Source organism: Podarcis tiliguerta, assembly GCF_965153285.1.
Source record: "Podarcis tiliguerta genome assembly, chromosome: 16".
Lineage (NCBI taxonomy): Eukaryota > Metazoa > Chordata > Lepidosauria > Squamata > Lacertidae > Podarcis > Podarcis tiliguerta.
The window spans coordinates 35,665,729-35,685,134 of NC_139549.1; the positions used below are offsets into that span (position 1 = coordinate 35,665,729).

Here is a 19,406-nt window from a genome sequence, read left to right on the forward strand (position 1 = left end):
TGTAAACTCTATTGTCAAGAGTCCAATCAAATCTTCTTGCTCAATTTCTGGGACTGCCCTCAGCCTGAGGTTAGTCTCCCGATTTTTCAATTCCACCAATGAGAGATAGGTTTGTTGGTCACCTATCTGTTTGTAAAGAGGTTTGACTTCCGCTTTAACTTCCTCAACCTCTTTTTTAGCCGATATTGCAATTTGAGCGGCTTCCCCTGCCAGTTTACGATTCTCTTCTGATGCTCCTTGCAATTTTTCAATTGCTAGGTTATGTAGGGAAACCTGCTCTGTCAACTTCTGGATTGAGGATGTTGATTGATCAATTTTTATTGATTGATTATCAATTTTTTGATTTATCACTGCCAATTGTTCCAAAACTTGTTTCAGTACACCCTCAGCTCCTCCTGTTGCCATATCTCCCTCCTCTGATTTTTCAGGCTTTTCGGTTTCTACTTTTTGTGTCGCAAGCACAGCTGGAACTGATAATCTGCGTCCCTGAGTTAAAGTTGTTTGAACAAGCTGTGCCTGCTTTTTTGCTTTCTCTTTCTCCTTAGCTTCTTTAGCTTTGGCTGCTCTTGTCTTTCCTGCGCCACTCATCAGTCAATGTTCAAGGTCAAATGTTATAGTCCCATGGGAAAGACAAGCCCAAATTTAAAAACAGTCCATTGAGAGAGGATAAACAGAAAACTTTTCCCAGGCCTCTATATTACCAATATCCTCTAGGGGGAGTGCCACCAAAATTTTAGTGAGAAGAAGGTAACTTTTCCGCCATCAAAGTCCCTTTGTTCCAACTTTGAAAGCACCTTTAAAGCACCTTTGAAAGCACCTTTAAAGGCGAATTAGTTCCAACGCACTAAGAAAAGAGTCCTGCAGAGCACTTTTAAACATGTAACAAAGTTCCAGCAAGGTGCCTGCAAATGTATCCACTTCAGCTAAATAAGCTCAAAGTTACACTTTCCAATTACAAAAAGTGTCTGGAAGTTTGCAACAGTTCCGCAGTTTATACAACTTTGACCGGCCACCCGGGAATATGGAGTTAGAGTCTTCCCTTGCCCCTTGGGGGACCACTTCAGGTCCAATTTATGCTGTATTTATTCTTAAAAGGAAAGTTTCCAATGTGCACGAAAGTCCCAATTTAAAGCTTGAAAGCTTCTCTACTCACAACGCTTTCCGCTCTTTAGATCATCTGCTTTGATCTTGCAAGCAGTGCCGGAAGACGGACTTCCTCTTTCTCGTCTCCCGTTTTCAGCCAAATTTTCCGAATTAATTTGTAGGATCTTAGGTCCTTACTCACGGGTTTGATGTTTCAGCCCGATGTTTCTTGGAAGAAGGATCAGCGCTCATCCGTGACAGCCGCGCGGCTTCGCCTCCGCAGAAAGAGCGATGAACCCACAGCACCACTCCCCCTCCTTCACTCCGGAGCCCCTTACGGGGTTCCTTTCGTGATTTCGGGGTCGCTCCAGGTGCCCGCCGGGTCCCACGGCCACGGACTCACTCTGCCCGTGGTTTCTCTTGATGGGTTGTCGCTGCGCCGTCGCGAACAACCCTTTTCTGCGGTGCCCCTCTTCAGAGCTCGAAGAGGTCCGCCATCACGGTTTCGCGCCGCCCCCGGAAGTCTGGAATGTGCATTTTTAAAGGACCATTTGAAAGGCAAGGCAGTCCTTGCTTCACTGATTTATTTTTTCATTCTCCTAAGGGAGACCAACCACTCTACATTTTAAGCCTTCCGTTTAAAGACCATCCTTCAGCTCATTAATTTTGATGTAGGAGTAAAGAAAGAGTAAGTATGGAGCAGGATTAAAGCGGCAGCAACGGAGTCAAGCTCTTCTCTTTCTTTGCAGGATAATACATCCTGAAGAAATACAGTTGTTAATTAAAAGAAAGAAAGAAAAAAGAAATGGGCATCAAAGCTCCTGTGTAGACTGAAAAGATTTGTATCAGGAAACGGCCTAATGCTTGGCCTGGACTTTCCAAGTCTATAAAACATGTGGCACTTACAGTATCCATCCCAGCCACAGAAAGCAGATGTTATTTGCGTGAACAGATCTGGAGAGGTTTTTAACAGTGAGCTGCAAACCAGCCACTCGTGCTGAGGCTGAGCTTCAGAGCAACCATAATTGCAGCAGAGAATGGAGCAAGTCTTCGGCATCTCTGAAACCGCAACCGAGATCATTGCAAGTGGGACTGTGCGTATGGTTCCCAGTTCATTAAGGAGCCTGCTCACTGGGGCAAGATGGAGCAGAGCTCTCCCACTATCTTTCTCCCTGCACCCCGAAACCCACAGCTCTACCTCAGTGATCCTATGCCCCACAATCATATCCATAAACTTATAATTCAAGAAAGTCTCCCAAGTCTTTTCTGTGCCTCCTCTCTGTTGTCCAATCACAGACAATCACAAACATCACTATGGCCAGCAGGTCTCACTTTTCACCTGCCTCCGGGGTGGGGAGAGTTGGAACTCAGCTTAACCTATCTCACAGGAGTGAATTCAGGTAGATGCTGTACAATTGTACTACAGTGTGTCAGGAGTGCATGCAGGAGCCAGGCCCTGTGGCCGGTAGAGCTTTGCAGGACAGGGGCTTTCCTAAGTTTGTTCTGAAGAGGCAAGGCGCGGCCACACAGGTGAGGCCAATTGGTAACTCACTGCACCTGGTGGCAAGAGCCGGGGAGGGATATAAGGTCAGCATTTCCCTTTGGCTCTTTGCCACAGCAACACGCTTCCTGCCTTGGGCTTCTTGACTCCTGGCTCTCTGACCCTTGCCTTCTGGGCTCCTGGCTTCCGGACTCTTGTTCCTGCTCCCACCCCGCCATCTGGCCCGGTCCTGACGTCCTCTGCCAGGACTTTGACCTCCCATAAAACGGACCGTGACACAGTGGGAAATCGTGTTACGGACAGGATCCGTTCTGGAGGCCTGTCTGTAACGCAGAACTGACACAAGCCAAAGGGCCATGTCTGTGCATGCGCATGGTGCGATTTAACGCATCTGCACATGCGTGAGTGGCGAAACCCGGAAGTAACCCATTCCAGTACTTCCGGGTTGCCGTGGGAGGCAACACAAAAACACGTAACCTGAAGCGGATGCAACATGAGGTACAACTGTACTGTGTTGCTTAAGTGTCTACAGCACCAGGTCCAGGGGTCAGCTGGTGGGGAAGGAAAGAAGGCAGCCATTGCTTCTCCTTCCTGCTCTGTCCACAGATGCTATCATCCAGCCCACTGCTCAGCTTTCTGCAACTGATCAAGGGCTCCAGGTGTGCCACACAGGGAGTGGGAGTGAGAAATGGATGGCAGAACCTGCACCAGGAGATTCTAATGTATGGAAATCTTATTCAGCTCTAAATTGGGGGAGCTTAGTTCTGTTTGTGTCTGTGTTGTGCATAGAATGTTTTCGTATTTTTAAGGCAAGTTTCTAATCCTCGTGGCTGCGATAATATAGATTAACTGCCCTATGAAATCTCAGAAGAGTGCCTGATTAAGATTTATAGCATCGAAGGGTGGAGCCTGAGTGTCAGGATGTGCAAAGATGTTGGTTTCTCACATTTCCTCATTTTTCCAATCTTAAACTCAGCTCTTCACATTTCCACATCACTTTGCAATTTTCTTAATTAAGAAGGCCATTATGAAAATTCATCAGCATTTTAGTGTGCGCTTCTCCTTATGTACGCATTTTAAATGCAATCTTGCCTAATATACACATTTTTTTGGAAGCAATGTTCCAGAATATATGCATCTTTTTATGTCATTTTCACTAAGATACGAACTTTCATGCACACTTTGCATTTTGCACAAATTATTTGACTGGAGAACCACATTGCAAAATTGAGAAAAGTGCAATTTTCAAAGGATGGCTGTGTGTTCCCGTGTTGCCTCGCAAACTGCAGATTAGGTAGGTTTGCCTTTAAATGGAAACGCCGCGCAAGGTTTTGACTGCAAGATTGCCTGTTTCATAACTGTTACTAGAGGCATTCAAGCAAAAATCTTCATAGCACTCTATTAATGCAAAATTTGTTGAAATATTTATCGCAGTTTGCTTGATGTGAATGTAAGACCATTTAGCATCTGGTTGCAGGATATTCCTGGACACATCAGAAGGGAATTGTAATAATCACTCAAAACTGCTCCTGGTATGAGAGCACTCTGTGGTGAATTGTCACCACATGTGCCACCAGTCAGCAGAGAGCAGCTCCCAAGTGTTAAGCTGCAAGACGCGAGCCTCTCCAATGTTCGGTTACAAGTGGTGTTCTCATACTTGTCAAGTATTAAAAGGAAGTACCGTATTTTTCGCTCTATAAGGCGCACCAGACCACAAGACGCACCTAATTTTTGGAGGAGGAAAACAAGAAAAAAAATATTCTGAATCCCAGAAGCCAGAACAGCAAGAGGGATCTCTGTGCAGCGAAAGCAGTGATCCCTCTTGCTGTTCTGGCTTCTGGGATAGCTGCGCAGCCTGCATTCGCTCCATAAGACGCACACACATTTCCCCTTACTTTTTAGGAGGGAAAAAGTGAGTCTTATAGAGCAAAAAATACGGTATTTGACGTTTACTTACAAAGCCTGTAACTCACTTGCACAGGTTTCCTAACCCACACTTGGCCCACTTTGTGACCTATGGGTTGGGAAACATGGCCCTAGATCAGAATATTGCATCGGTGGATAAAATAAGGAAATGTCACTTTGTGTTACATGCATACACACAAACACACAGAGAGAAACAGCGTACAGAGGGGAGGTTCAAAAAGTATTTACATGGTGCTTAGAGAATAACTTGCACCTAAATATTAGTAAGACAAAGGAGATGGCGTTGGACTTCCAGAGGAAGAGAGGGGAACCCATTGTATATCGGGGGGGGGCTGTGTGGAGAGAGTCTCCTCCTTTAAATTCCTGGGAGTTTACCTTAGTAAGGACCTCACTTGGAAAATCAACATAACTCAGGTGGTCAGAAAGGCTCAACAGAGACTCCATTTCCTCAGGGTCTTGCGAAAGAATAATGTGAAACAACAACTGATGAACTCCTTATACCGGTCCACAATAGAAAGTGTCCTTTCATATTATATCACAGTGTGGTATGCTGGCCTGACAGCCATGGACAGAAAGTCTCTACAGAGGGTGGTGAATACAGGACATGATATCATGGGCTGTCCCTTGAGTCTGCTAGATGACATCGCAAGGGATCGTTGCCTTAGGAGAGCGAGAAAAATTCTCAGGGATGACTCACACCCCGGCCATCACCTCTTCAGTCTTCTACCCTCAGGCAGGAGATAGAGAAGTATAATCAGCCTTACCAACAGGCTAAAAAATAGCTTCTATCCGTGGGCAGTTAGACTGTTGAACTGAAAATAACATAGCAAAATTGACTTGCGAGGTGGTGTGTTGTTCGGTAAGAGATTGAGTGTTTGTGGGGGCAGACTCGTTTAATTTCATTGTACACATGTTGTACAATGACAATAAAGATATTATTATTAGAGTATTTCATTTCATTAGCCTAAGAAGTTCTGGAACGTAGCCTTATGCAAAGCCAGCCCACCCAACAGTATTGTCTACACTGGGGTGGGCAGAAGCTAGATTGGGATCTACTTGCAGATCTCTCTGGATTATTTGCAGTAGATCAGCAAGGTTTTCTGTCTCCCAACTGCTTTAATAATTGCAGCAACAAAACCATATCCCCACAACTAAGTTATAACTGAAAACAATATTCTAGGCCAGGCATCCCCAACCTTCAGCCCTCCAGATGTTTTGGACTACAATTCCCATCATCCCTGACCACTGGTCCTGTCAGCTAGGGATCATGGGAGTTGTAGGCCAAAACATCTGGGGGGCCGCAGGTTGGGGGTGCCTGTTCTAGGCTCAGAGAGAAACCATGTCCTTTCATTCCATCTATACGTCTCTTGCACTTGGCTGTGGTTCTAATAAACAACAAATCTGATCAGATAAGACTGAAGTCTACCCAACTCGGGTCTACAGACTGTCTCTGGGAGTCTCAAATAATGGCACTTCCCACCCCTACCTGGAGACGCTGGCAATTTAACTTAGGACCTTGCACATAAAGGTAAAGGTAAAGGGACCCCTGACCATTAGGCCCAGTTGTGGCAGACTCTGGGGTTGCGGCGCTCATCTCGCTTTACAGGCTGAGGGAGCCAGCGTACAGCTCCTGGGTCATGTGGCCAGCATGACTAAGCCGCTTCTGGTGAACCAGAGCAGTGCACGGAAACGCCGTTTACCTTCCCGCCGGAGTGGTACCTATTTATCTACTTGCACTTTGACGTGCTTTCAAACTGCTAGGTCGGCAGGAGCAGGGACCGAGCAATGGGAGCTCACCCTGTCATGGGGATTCAAACCACTGACCTCCTGATCGGCAAGTCCTAGGCTCTGTGGTTTAACCCACAGCGCCATCCGTGTCCCATGGACCTTGCACATACATTTTTCCAAATTTTGCAAGCAGCTCTCCAGCCAAGCAATGTGCACAAGGTTAAAGTGTGCATAAAACTCCATATACAGCAGCATACACACACAAAAAAGCATTATATCAGGGGAACTATGCTTTGAGGGAAATGTTCACGTTAAGCAAAATTTCATATTAATGTGTGGATATTAGGAGAAATGTGCCCTAAGATGCTGAGGAATTTTCATGAGGACTTTAAAAATAAAATTTGCAAACAGAAGTGGGAATATGGGAAATGGAACTGAAATGGACAGATTCACACATCCCTAATTGCAGATCCGTCTGGGCCAGATCCATGTGTCTCGAAGAGCAAAACTACACTTTTCCTGGCTGTGTCACTGGAGGGGTATTTGGGTTTTAAAGAAATGAAATGTGGCGTTGGGTGGGAACTGGTGCTTTGAACAGAGTGATGCAATAGGGGGTTGTTTAACCCCTTTCCCCCCCATCCCATTTTCTATATCAAAAGAATTGCTCCCCCCCCCCCAATGCTGCTATTGGAGGAAATGCAGGCGTTTTAATGGTTCCTCGCCTGACTCATGTTCTGGCTTTTGATGAACAAATGCATTTAAATGGATAGGGGTAGGGGGAATCTGTCCCAAGACTTTTTGCAGCTGCGTTGTACTTCTTGTTCCCCCACCACCACCACCACCATTTGTTACATTTTTATGAAGGGCCCAGCACACATGGCCCCTTTGCTTTTTTAATCTATGTTGTTGTTTAGTCGTTTAGTCGTGTCTGACTCTTCGTGACCCCATGGACCAGAGAACACCAGGCACTCCTGTCTTCCACTGCCTCCCGCAGTTTGATCAAACTCATGATGGTAGCTTCGAGAACACTGTCCAACCATCTCGTCCTCTGTCGTCCCCTTCTCCTTGTGCCCTCCATCTTTCCCAACATCAGGGTCTTTTAATCTATAGATTTATTTTTAACTACATTCCTATAATCCCAACTGGCTGGAGGTTTTAGGTGGTTTGAAAAATATTTTTAAGCCTCACAACAACTTGGGAGGTAGATTAGGTTGACATGCACACAAGACAGGGCCTTCTCAGTGGTGTCTCCAGAACTGTGGAACTCTCTTTCCATTGATTTGTGCCTCGCCCCCACCAATACATGCATTTAGACAAGAGTTGAAGACTTTCCTCTTCAATGCTGCCTTCAACTGAGAATGCAATCTGGTTAGCTTAAGCTTCTTGAAGCATTCTATATGTTTGCTAACATGGCTATTTCACGTTAACATGTTTCCTCCTTCTTGTTTGTATGTTGCTTTGTGAGGACACAGCCCTTAAAAGTGACTGAAATTAAACTTTGAATAAATAGTGACTGGCTCAATAGTTCCCAATGGGTTTCATGGATTAGTAGGAATTCGAACCCAGATCTCCAGCACTTTATCCACCACATCACACTGGTCATTATAATCTCAGGAGAGGGTTCACGATCCAAAAAGCTGTGCCTTTGAGCCACTAAAGGAGCATAACCTCTCACATTGCTTACTAGTTTATTGGCACCCGAACAATATTGATACCCCAAGCAACCTGTTCCTATTTGCTTGCACCATGAGACCGGTCTCTACATTTGCTGTGCTTTGGGAATCTTCAGTTGCAAGCTGATCCGGGTAGTTTAGGTATTTTTCTTATTGTGTTTTGTTTAACATATTCCATTTGATTGGAAATATTTTACAATCATGAAAATAAGAGTAGGTACTGATTTTACATACTTTTAATTCCATGATTACACTGCTATGATCTACCCTGAGAGCTTAGGGTGAAGGGCAGGGAAGAGAGATAACTTGAGGCTTTAGCTAGCAAGCCTGCGCAAACAGAAGCCATCGGCCAACAAATAGCGGTGTTGTGGCAATTACAAAGATTATAATCATTTCAAACCAGCAAAAACCAAACGTTCCTTACCTGGGTGTTTGCGTAGCCAGGTAGGGTTTCCGTACACCTGCGTGTCAAAGAAAACAAAATAGGTTTATAAGAATATGGCACAAGGAAGCAAAAGTGTCAAAGGGGAAAAAAAACGGGGAAAAGGTGGAGGGTGAATTTGTCAATTCCATGGGGGTTCTTTACCTGAAATAAAATCAGCAGGGCGAGGCAACACAAGAGGGACAACAAATTCTCCATAGTTCCTGTCCTGGAAGTGAAAACCAAAGCAAACTCTCCGGTGAGTCCTCCTCAGTTCACAAAACATTAACTCTCTGCACAGGTTTGTATTCTTTTTGGAGGGGCATTTTCCAGGCAGGATCAAATAAAATAATCCATTCACAGGAGAAGAGGTGATCCCTTGCCTATGCCCGACAACAAATGCTTTTTTTCCCTTTGAAGGTGGAATACTTCAGTGGCTGGTAAATTAAATTCCAAAGAACTGAGCAAGGATGAATAGTTTAAGTGAAATCGGTACCATCCCGTGGAAAGAATCTGGAAAGTTACACGTGCAGGTTTCTGCCCACGGATTTTATTCCCAAGCGTCGTCTTCTGCCTTCCACTCCCTTTTTTAGAAATATCTTGTTTCTGTCTGAAGCCAGTGGGTGAGGACTGGGCTGATCAATAATGAAGGAGGTCCATTCTGATTATCCACCAGGCTCTCGGTTGTTCCTCTTTCCCACAGAAACTGGGCTGGACTGAGTTGCTCTCTTCCCGTACAGACTGGGTGGCTGAAGTTTACACCTCCATCCCAGTCCTCTTTGGGTGGAGAGAAAGTCAAAATGATGTCATGCTTTCTGCTCAAACTTTGTCGCATTTGGGTACTCTGTTTCTATATCGCATTACCAGCCAGCCTCCTTTGCTGGGTCCTAACACCAGCCAGTCAGAAGGAAAGGGGGAGTTGTTGGAAGAGGAGGTAGCTCAAAAAAAGAAAAAGAAAAAAGTTAAACAGATGCCATGTGAGAAGTACGAACCGAGTGCAAATAATAATTTAAATCTGTGTGAACCACAGTTTAGATTTCTGTGTGAGAGAGATAGCAAACGGGAGTTTTTGTTACAATGCTATGCAAGCTTAATAGCGACGAGCAAATCTGTTAGTTGTTCTCCATTTCTCATTCTTCCAATCTTAAGTTCTGATTTCCGTATCAGTTTGGGGTTTTTCAAGTCCTCGCAAAAATTCAGCAGCACTTTATTGCCCATTTCTCTTAACAGACACATTTTTGTGTGCAATTTTGTCAAATATGCACACATTTGGCAAAGCAGTTTCTCCTAATATAATGCATTTTTGCATTCTGTTTTCACTAATATATGCATTTTGATGCAGCTATATGCACTTCTGTAGACATTACTTGGCTGGACAACGGCACTGCAAAATTCAATGGGAGAAGTTTGAAAAACAGCTGGGTTTCCATTCATGAACTGCAGATTAAAGGTAAAGTGACCCCTGACCATTAGGTCCAGTTGTGACCGACTCTGGGGTTGCGGTGCTCATCTCGCTTTATTGGCCGAGGGAACCAGCGTACAGCTTCCGGGTCATGTGGCCAGCATGACTAAGCCGCTTCTGGCAAAACCAGAGCAGTGCACGGAAACGCCATTTACCTTCCTGCCAGAGCGGTACCTTTTTATCTACTTGCACTTTGATATGCTTTTGAACTGCTAGGTTGGCAGGAGCAGAGACCGAGCAACAGGAGCTCACCCCATCGCGGGGATAGCCCTTAAATGCAAAGTGAATGGAACTTCTCCCCCATCTCTCCTTGGAAGTAAGCGCCGTTGAACTCAACGAGACACATTTCTTAGAAAACACGCAGGAAGCCAGCCATAAATCCTCCAACTGCTTACTATCCACCAGGGACAGTCCCCATTTCACGGTCCCTGCTCCTGAAACTCTCTTCCAGTTTCATTTGGATTTTGCATCTTGAAAAAACATGTTAGTGTGCGCACACATTATCAGGGCTGGGGAACAATCTGGAGCAAGTTGGGAGCCAGCAGCTCTGGGTCAGTTGAGGGCGAAAGATCTGGATCAGAGAAGCCAGAAACTAGGAGCAGAGAACAAGCCAGGACAAAACAGAACACTGGGAGGTGCCTTATCCTTTGCTTGATGCCTGGTCCATCTGCCTCAATCTTATCTACTCGGCCTGGCAGTGACTTTGCAGGATATCAGATGGGGTCTCTCCCATTGGTCCCTGGAGATCCCAGCGTTTGAACATGGGGTGCTCTGACCACAAAGCAAATGCTGTACCACAGACACATAGCCCATCCCCTAATACAAAGCTGCCCTTCTAACCGTAGGGCTGTCATATTTTGAAGAGCAAAAAATAGGGCACAAATAGGCCAGGGAAAGGGGGGGGGGTGAAGTAAAATAGTAGCAGTAAAAGATAAAAGGTGCATTCAAATATGTAACTATGGTAATTAAAATTGAGAATGACATACCCTCCAACATTTTGTGAGAAAAATTTGGGGCATCCACCACCATCACCATCCTCCATCTCTGTTGTTCACCCACTCCCTGCCGTTGACCCCTTCCTTGCCCACCTGCTCACCCCAGTGGCGTAGCGTGGGGGGTGCAGGGGGGCCGGCCGCACCGGGCGCAACATCTGGGGGGGGCGCTCGCACTCGCAGCTCTCTGCCCCTACCTGGCTCACTCACTCTCTCTCACTGCAGTGCTGGCTGTGGTACCTCAAGTTAAGTACTTAATTCATTCCGGAGGTCTGTTCTTAACCTGAAACTGTTCTTAACCTGAAGCACCACTTTAGCTAATGCGGCCTCCCACTGCCACCGCGCCGCTAGAGCACGATTCCTGTTCTTATCCTGAAGCAAAGTTCTTAACCTGAATCACTATTTCTGGGTTAGCAGAGTCTGTAACCTGAAGCGTATGTAACCCGAGGTACCACTGTAGTTGTTTATTTCCTTGACATCTGAACAGCGGTGGAGGGAGCCTCTCGGGCACCTAGGGTGGCATGCCCAGGGGCGGGGCAGGGTGAACCTCCCACAGGGGCGGGGCAAACCACCCATAGGAACGGGACGGGGCACGCCATGGGGCCTCAGCCACCCTACAGCTGGGGGGGACAGCGTAGAACCTGCAGGCACTGGAGACGCATAACTCGGGCACGCTGCAGTCCCCGTGGTGAGTGCCGCCTGCCATTTTGTCCCCCCCCGCCCTCAGTAGGAACACCCGGCTTTGGCCACACCTACTGCACCCCCCTTGCTACGCACCTGCATCTAAAGGGATGGTGTACCACAGGGAGGGTGCCACCACCAAGTAGCTACATCTCCAGATGATGCAAGGTTGAGCAGCCCTGGGAAGACCATGCCAGACCTGGTGGTTACTGAAAACACCTTGAGGCCTATAGAGGCCCCAGGAAGGCTGCACAAAGCCGCACCGCCACCAGAGATGCCACGAGGATGGTGATTTTACCTCTGAAAAAGAGGATATGTCTGGGGAAACCAAGACGTATGACAACCCTATTCTACCGGGTCAGACCATTGGTACACATAGCTGAGTACTGTCTACCCCAAAGCTTTCCAAACTGTGTGCCGTGACACAGTGTGTAGGTATGACACGCAAACGCTCTCCACACTCCTCCCAGGCCTGGAAAGGAGTTTGTTTAATCTCTGGTTTGCTAGTAAAACTGAATTACTGTGTCACGAAATGATACATGTCCTAAAAAGTGTGTCACCGACATGCAAAGTTTGGAAAGCTCTGGTCTACACAGACTGACAGTGGCACGCAGAGGTTTTAGACAGGGATCTCTCCTAGCCCTACCCAGAGATGCCCAGCAATGGTACCTGGGACCAGCCACATGCAAACCAGAAGCTTCCAGTAAACAGAGTGACACAATAGTGACACAATAGTGAAATTGTAGATCTGTGAGTGGGGAAGAGGGTGTTCTAACAACTCTCAGCACCTTTAAACTACAATTCCCATGATTCCTGGGGGAAGCTTTGACTGTACACAGTGATATCTCTGTTTTAAACGTGTAGCGCTGATGAGACCTAAAACAATAAAAATTCATCAGAAAACCAAACACAAGCCTGAACCTGAAAAACCCTGTCTATGGGGTTTTCCCCAGTGTTGGCTCTGACCTGCTACACCCCCCTCCAGCACATCTCCCTTTTCCTTTATGACAGCAACCAACAACTCAGTTGGGGGGGACCTGGGGGGAAACGGTCTGGCACAGTGGCGTAGCGTGGGGGGTGCAGAGGGGGGCCGGCCGCACCGGGCGCAACATCTGGGGGGGCGCGCTCGCACTCGCAGCTCTCTGCCCCTACCTGGCTCGCTCACTCTCTCTCACTGCATTGCTGGCTGTGCGAATCCGATCCGAGCCGCCGGGTCGCCGCCCACTGTGGAGGGGAGGGTGCCAGGCGTGCGGTGCGGTGCGGTGCGGAGAGAGAGCGAGGGACTATCTGGGGGAGGGACAGTGCAGCGGGGGGGGCGCAAATTACTTGCCTTGCCCCGGGTGCTGACAACCCACGCTACGCCACTGGTCTGGCAAAACCTAACAGCAGCAAACCTAATAGCAGCTATTAGGTAAACGCAGCAAACCTGTGCATAAATATATATTTGCATGCACACACATCAACACAAACAACACACAGAAGTTTGCATGTGATGCAAAATAGCATATAAAATTGTGTATATATTGCTCTTGGCAATTTTTCCAGAGGACTTTGAAACTCTGCACACTGGTGCAGAAATGTGGCAAAAACTGGACTGGCTATTGCAGAAAAATGAAAAACTGAGTAAAACTGAAATTGTCGGATCTGTCCACCCCTAGCTGGCTTGCCCTCTCTGCAGTTAGAAGAGTGTTGAAAACCTTTGCATTCAATACCTTTTAAGAAAAGTGTCTTTAGGAGGGGGACATCTTGGGCAGAGAGCCATTCCCCACTTACAATTTCCCTGTTCCAAATGGCTCATCCCAGTTGCTCCCCCTCCCCACATGTTCAAGCGCAGAGGGTGGGGTTAAGCACCGGCACTATTAGCTCCACTTCACTCAAAATGAACCCCTCCCCTTTAAGACAGAACAGGCTAGGGGCCCCCTTCCATGACTAGGGCCTCCCTTCCATGACTATGTCCCTCTGCTACCTGTGTTTGTACAAAGCATGTGCTTAAACCCTTAATTAAATTGCTAAGAAGAACCCTTTCAGAGTAAAAATAAATCCATACACGTCGTTGACTGTCCAACTGCTCCATCTTCAGGAGGGAATAAAGAACTGCAGCTTAAGGAAGGAGGATAAAAAGCACAACAGAAAGTTGTGCTTTATTTTGTTTTCGATTGCTGGAAGGAAGGAGGCCTCTTAAGGAAAACCAGAAGCATGCAGAGAAACAGCAAAAGGGTGGAAAGGAAGCTAAACAGCAGTGCTGAAGGAGCTGGCGGCAAGCTAGATCCCAGAGAACATCTAAGCCACAGTAATATATATGTTATATGTTTCTCTCCAAGTTGTAATGAAAGGAAGCGGACCCACTTAACACAAAACAACAACATATGGTGAGGGGGCTACAGTGGTTTCACTCCAGCCTGGCAAGGAGACTCCAGAAGGTGAGGGTAGAGCCGGCCCTACCATCAGACACAGGGAGGCAATTGCCTGCTGATGTCACGGTCCAGTTCACGGGTGATCGATGTCCCGGATGGGGATATCGGGACCGGGGACAAGATGGTGGGGTGAGAGCAGGAACGGGAGTCCAGAAGCCAGGAGTCAGGAAGCCAAGGGTCCAAGGGTCAGAGAGCCAGGAGTCAGGAAGCCAAGGGTCCGAGGGTCAGGAAGCAAGGAGTCAAGAAGCCAAGGGTCCGAGGGTCAGGAAGCAAGGAGTCAAGAAGTAAGGGATCGGGGTCCAAGGATCAAGAAGCAAGGAGTCAAAGAGCTGAAGGGAAATACTGACCTTATATCCCTTCCCGGCTCTTGCCACCAGGTGCTGTGAGTTACCAATCAGCCTCACCTGTGTGGCCCCAGTCCTGCAAAGTCCTATTGGTCAGAGGGCCTGGCTCCTGCACGCACACCTGACAGCTGGGATCCAGAGGCGGCAGGTCCCACCACTTTGCCCACCTGCTGCCACCAACAAAATGAGGAGAAGCAGCAGCAGTGACCTAGCATGGAGGGGCTGGGGTGGGCATGGCACATTTTTTTGAGGGGGCGCAACTAGGTGCAACCAGGCGCCCCCACAACTGGCTCCCTCATTGGAGCCTGGCTCCGCCTCATGAAGGAGCTGCAGAGACAGCTTCCTTGGGGGGTGGCCCAATGCCGCCAGCTGCAGCTCCACCTCAGTGGGTCAATCCTGACCCTAGGGGCAAAGAGAAGAGAGTCGGCGCCCCCTTCCCCGGTCCTCTCCTTGCCTGGGCTGCAGTGTGCTTCCTCGTGCCTGGCTGCAGCTCTGCCCCCGGGTCAGGTCTAACCCAGGGGTGGAGAGAAGGAGGAGAGTTGGGGGCAGCTCCCCAGCCCCTCTCCTCGCCTGGACTGTGGCATGCGAGTGCACCCCCCATGCTGCTTTGCAAGGTGAAAAGCACACCAAGAACTCAGGCCAATACAGTGGCGTAGCGTGGGTTGTCAGCACCCGGGGCAAGGCAAGTAATTTGCGCCCCCCCCCCGCTGCACTGTCCCTCCCTCTCTCCGCACCGTGTCCCTCTCTCTCTCTCCGCACCGCACCACATGCCTGGCACCCTCCCCTCCACAGTGGGCGGCGACCCGGCGGCTCGGATCGGATTCGCACAGCCAGCACTGCAGTGAGAGAGAGTGAGTGAGCCAGGTAGGGGCAGAGAGCTGCAAGTGCGAGCGCCCCCCCCCCCCGATGTTGCGCCCGGTGCGGCCGGGCCCCCCTGCACCCCCCACGCTACGCCACTGGGCCAATATACATTTCAGTAGTGGGAGTGGTCCCTACTCGCAAATCAATAATCAATTGTAACAAAAACTAATCCATTCAAAAGTACGTATTCTGACAAGGATTACAAACTCAGATAGATATTACAAACTCAGAGATTACAAACTCAAACTCATAAGGATACACAATAATTCATTACAGAATTAGAGTTAAGAGTTTATGAGTAGAGATAAGTTCACGTTAGTCCATAGTCAGATTCAACATGAAGGCATTGGTTTCAATCATTGAGCAGAAGTCATAAGTCAATATATAGATCAGAAACCAGGACAGGGCCCTGTTTCAATGTATTCACCTTCATCAGCTAATTTTTAAAGGATCGTGTAAGTTTGAAGAATTCGTATAAATATATCCTGTTACTTGTGACTGGATTAGTTTTTGTTACAATTGATTATTGATTTGCGAGTTGGGACCACTCCCACTACTGAAACTGATATTGGCCTGAGTTCTTGGTGTGCTTTTTTCTGGGTATATTTAATAACAAGAACAACTTAGCTTTGCAAGGTGAGCCACAGTGCGCTCCCTCCAGATCCCACACCCCACCCCAGGAAGCCTTAGCATTTGCTTTGCCAGCGAGTGGCGGTGACACTGGCTCTGGCAAGCAGGGACAGGGAAGGGGGGCGGGGGGGCGGTCCGCCCCGGGTGTAACCACTGAGGGGGGTGACAAAATGCCGGGTGGCACTCATCATGGGGGGCCTGCAGTGTACCCGAGCCACATGTCTCTCCTGGGAGTGACACGGTGGCTTGGGTGCCTGCAGGCTCCGCGCTGCCCCGAACGGTCCACCCGCCACCTCCCCCTCAGCTGAGTGGAAGGAGGCAGGCAGACTCCTTGGAGGCCCTGGTCTTGCCCTGGCTTGCCCCGCCCCACATGTGGCTGGCCCCGCCCCTGGGGGCACCCCAGACGCCCAATCGGCTTGCTCAGCCGCTGCTGGCAAGTTCTCACTGCTTCCATTGGTTCTCCTCTGGCGATGGAAGGGATGGGACGTGTCTGCGGTGTCGCTGGAGTTCTGTCGGCGCCTCTCTTCCCCACCATAGCTGTCAACTTTCCCCTTTTCTTGCGAGGAATCCTATTCGGAATAAGGGAATTTCCCTTTAAAAATGGGAAGCGTTGACAGCTATGACCCCCACTTCCACCACGGAAGGGAGGAGAAGCAGTAGCAGAACCCCAGCTTTGGCAGCGGGTGGAGGTGGCAACTTCCTGTTTCGCCTCAGATGGCAAAATGAGACAGGCCGCCTCTGGGTCGGAGCATTAATTCTGCATAGACTTTTTTAAAAGGTATTCTCAAACTGCTGTTGAAATGCTGAGAACTGTAAGACTGGAAAAACAAGGAAACAGAGAGAAAATTGGCCAATTTGCCTGTCCCAAATGATTGCACCCTTCTTCTTTGCTAACTCTTCCTCGTCCCTGCTCTTCCCTGGCCTAGAAGTCCACCACGGCCCTTTGCAGCTTTTTGAGTGAAATATTGGCCACCTAACTCACAGCACAGGGACATAGGTGGCATTGTGGGTTAAACCACAGAGCTTAGGACTTGCTGATCAGAAGGTCGGCGGTTCGAATCCCTGCGACGGGGTGCGCTACCGTTGCTCAGTCCCTGCTCCTGCCAACCTAGCAGTTCGAAAGGACGTCAAAGTGCAAGTAGATAAATAGGTACCGCTCCAGCGGGAAGGTAAACGGTGTTTCCGTGCACTGCTCTGGTTCGCCAGAAGCGGCTTAGTCATGCTGGCCACATGACCCGGAAGCTGTACGCCAGCTCCCTCAGCCAATAAAGCGAGATGAGCGCAGCAACCCCAGAGTCGGTCAGGGGTCCCTTTACCTTTAACTCACAGCACCCTTAACAAACTGCAATTACCACGTGCAGGCACTTTCCTAAGGCACATGACTTCCCTCAAAAAATCCGAGGAACTCACCGAGCTGCAATTCCCAGTGCCCTTAACAAGACAGAGTTCTCGGGATTCTTCAGAGGAAGCCCTGTGCTTCAAATGCAAAGTGTGGATGTGAACGTTCTGCAAGTATATCAGGATGGAATCTGAATAAACAGGTCATCTGGAAGAGCCCAAAACATTCGGAACATTCGGGCACCAGGTTGGAAAATTCTGTCCTGGACATCTTTAGCTCCTCCTTGGGTTGATCACAAAATCATATTAAAACTCTGTGTGTGTGTGTGTGTGTGTGTGTGTGTGTGAGAGAGAGAGAGAGAGAGAGAGAGAGAGAGAGAGAGAGAGAGAGAGAGAGAGGTGGGTGTGAGGGAAGAAATGTTGCTTTGTATGTGACAGAGTCTTTCTTTTTTAAAATTAAACATATGGCTGATGAGCTAACACAATGAAACTTGATAGCTTGGTTTCAGAACTCTATTTCACACCGGATGCCTTCCAAGAGATTTTAGCACTGTGAATGCCAGAAAATTAGCTAATTGTCATAAGCTGACAAAAGGCACTCCAGGAAAAGAATGAGAACCCAAAGTGAAAAATTCTCTTTTTTTCTGATTGCTTAAAAGGGAGGCTACAGAAAAGACGGGATGGGTGGAGGAGTTTGTACTGCAGCTTTCTTAATACTGTTTTATCGGAATTGCCTTCCTCTTGGTGATGCTGTCCAGGTCAGCTGAATCCATCTGTGCCATTCATGGACCCTCAAAGGGTCCCTAGTTTCCAGGGACAGAAGACTTCCTGGTTTCTGATTTGATCCCAGAATGTCCCACTTTTCCTTAGGACATCGCTATTTTCATCGGAGGGTATGGAGTTATGCAACCCCCAAGCCAAGGAGATTATACAGCCTCTAGAAGACATCTGAATACTTTCCTGTATAAGGAAGTTTTTTAATGTTGAATGTTTTATTATATTTTAAGTCACTGAAATGTCACCAAAAGGGCAGAGACGGGCAGACCGAGGTGCCTGCAGGCTTTTTCAATGGGTTTTGTAATGGTTTCTAAGGGGTTGCTCGTGCGTAAGCAGGCACCTATTTCCCTGGCTGGGTGCAAACACCTGGCTGTGCTGCCAAAGTGTACCTTATCTGTCCGGACCGCCACTCACCCGTGGCTGACTCAGTCGCTGGCAGAATCTGTGAGTGGGCGTTTCTTAAACTTCTTCCAGCAAAGAAGCTCTTTGACGCCTAGTCTCCGCCTACCCTCTCTGCGCGAAAGCCTTCTGCGCAGGGAGGGCGTGGGCAACGGAGGACCCCTACTCTCCCCGCTGGTCCCAGGCAAGGAGTCATGGGACCGCCTCGCTGCTTCCCCCATCTGCCCCCCTTCTCCACTGGTGCTACGCTGATTCTCTTCCCCAGAAGATGGGCTGCTTCTCCCGATCCCTGGACGCTCTCTGGAATCCCTCTGGCTTTTGCGCTCTCCCTCCAGTACTGATGGCAGTTCCCTGACAGGTTTCTATCATTATTATTATTATTATTATTATTGATTTCACTGATGTGCACGGTGCCTCAGAATGTAACCCCCACAAAAACAGGTTGTTGCCTGCATTTATTTGTGTCTTTTTCTTGTGAACCAGCCTGAGATTTTTTGATGAAGGGCAGTATGTAAATCTAATAGATGATAATAATTGAAATATTCTACCAACATCACAGGCAAGCTCAATATATTACAAATCCTTTGCAATTCTAGCTGTTAAGTTTCATTACAAATGACCTAATATCTTCGATGGCTTTGAAATCTAAAGGAGAACGTATAAAAAGTACTCCAAATGTATTTCTAAATAAGTAATGGAGATTATTAATGAGTAAAATATAGCTGATCCCAGTAGGAAAAAGCTCCCAAAAACCCACACACAATTGATGTGAGTTATAGCTTTAATGTTTCGTCTTCTGGCTTAAACTATAGGCCTCTGGGGAAGTTAAAATCCTTGTTGCTTTTACTTAATTTCTGTTGGCAGAATCATTTCAAAATAATAATAGCAATAATAGGAAGAAGAAAGAATTGAATCTAGGCAGAAAAATAAGTTCCCAGTCCTATGTGTGTTCATGCAGAAAGTAGGTCCCTCTATGTTCATTGTGGCTTACTCTCTAAGTAAGTGTGTTCAGAGTTGCAGCTCCAGGCTAAACTCCCATTTCCTGGGAGTAAGTCCCATGGCTATCAGTCTTACTTCTAGATAAATATGTATAGCATTGGGTGACAAGCCTGAAGTCATAGATTTATATACCACTGAACTCAGAGGCATAGCTGTCAACTTTCAGATTTGAAAATA

General features: G+C 47.8%; 1 protein-coding gene and 1 long non-coding RNA gene across 3 annotated transcripts in view; one reads left to right on the forward strand and one right to left on the reverse strand.

The window, feature by feature from the left end:
• Window positions 1–9,682, reverse strand: part of ADGRD1 (adhesion G protein-coupled receptor D1) — a 293,282-nt gene extending 283,600 nt beyond the window's left edge. The window contains exons 1-2 of one of the 2 annotated variants that reach the window (XM_083418242.1): window positions 8,498–9,682; window positions 8,336–8,372 (exon numbers count right to left, since the gene is read on the reverse strand). In XM_083418242.1, coding sequence (XP_083274368.1) covers window positions 8,336–8,372; window positions 8,498–8,551 — 91 coding nt within the window. In that variant the 5' untranslated portion in view covers window positions 8,552–9,682. The remainder of the gene's footprint in view (window positions 1–8,335; window positions 8,373–8,497) is intronic. The other variant, XM_083418243.1, reaches the window with a different exon arrangement.
• Window positions 1–19,406, forward strand: part of LOC310666934 — a 396,489-nt gene that overhangs the window by 368,532 nt on the left and 8,551 nt on the right. The gene's annotated exons all lie outside the window — the stretch shown is intronic.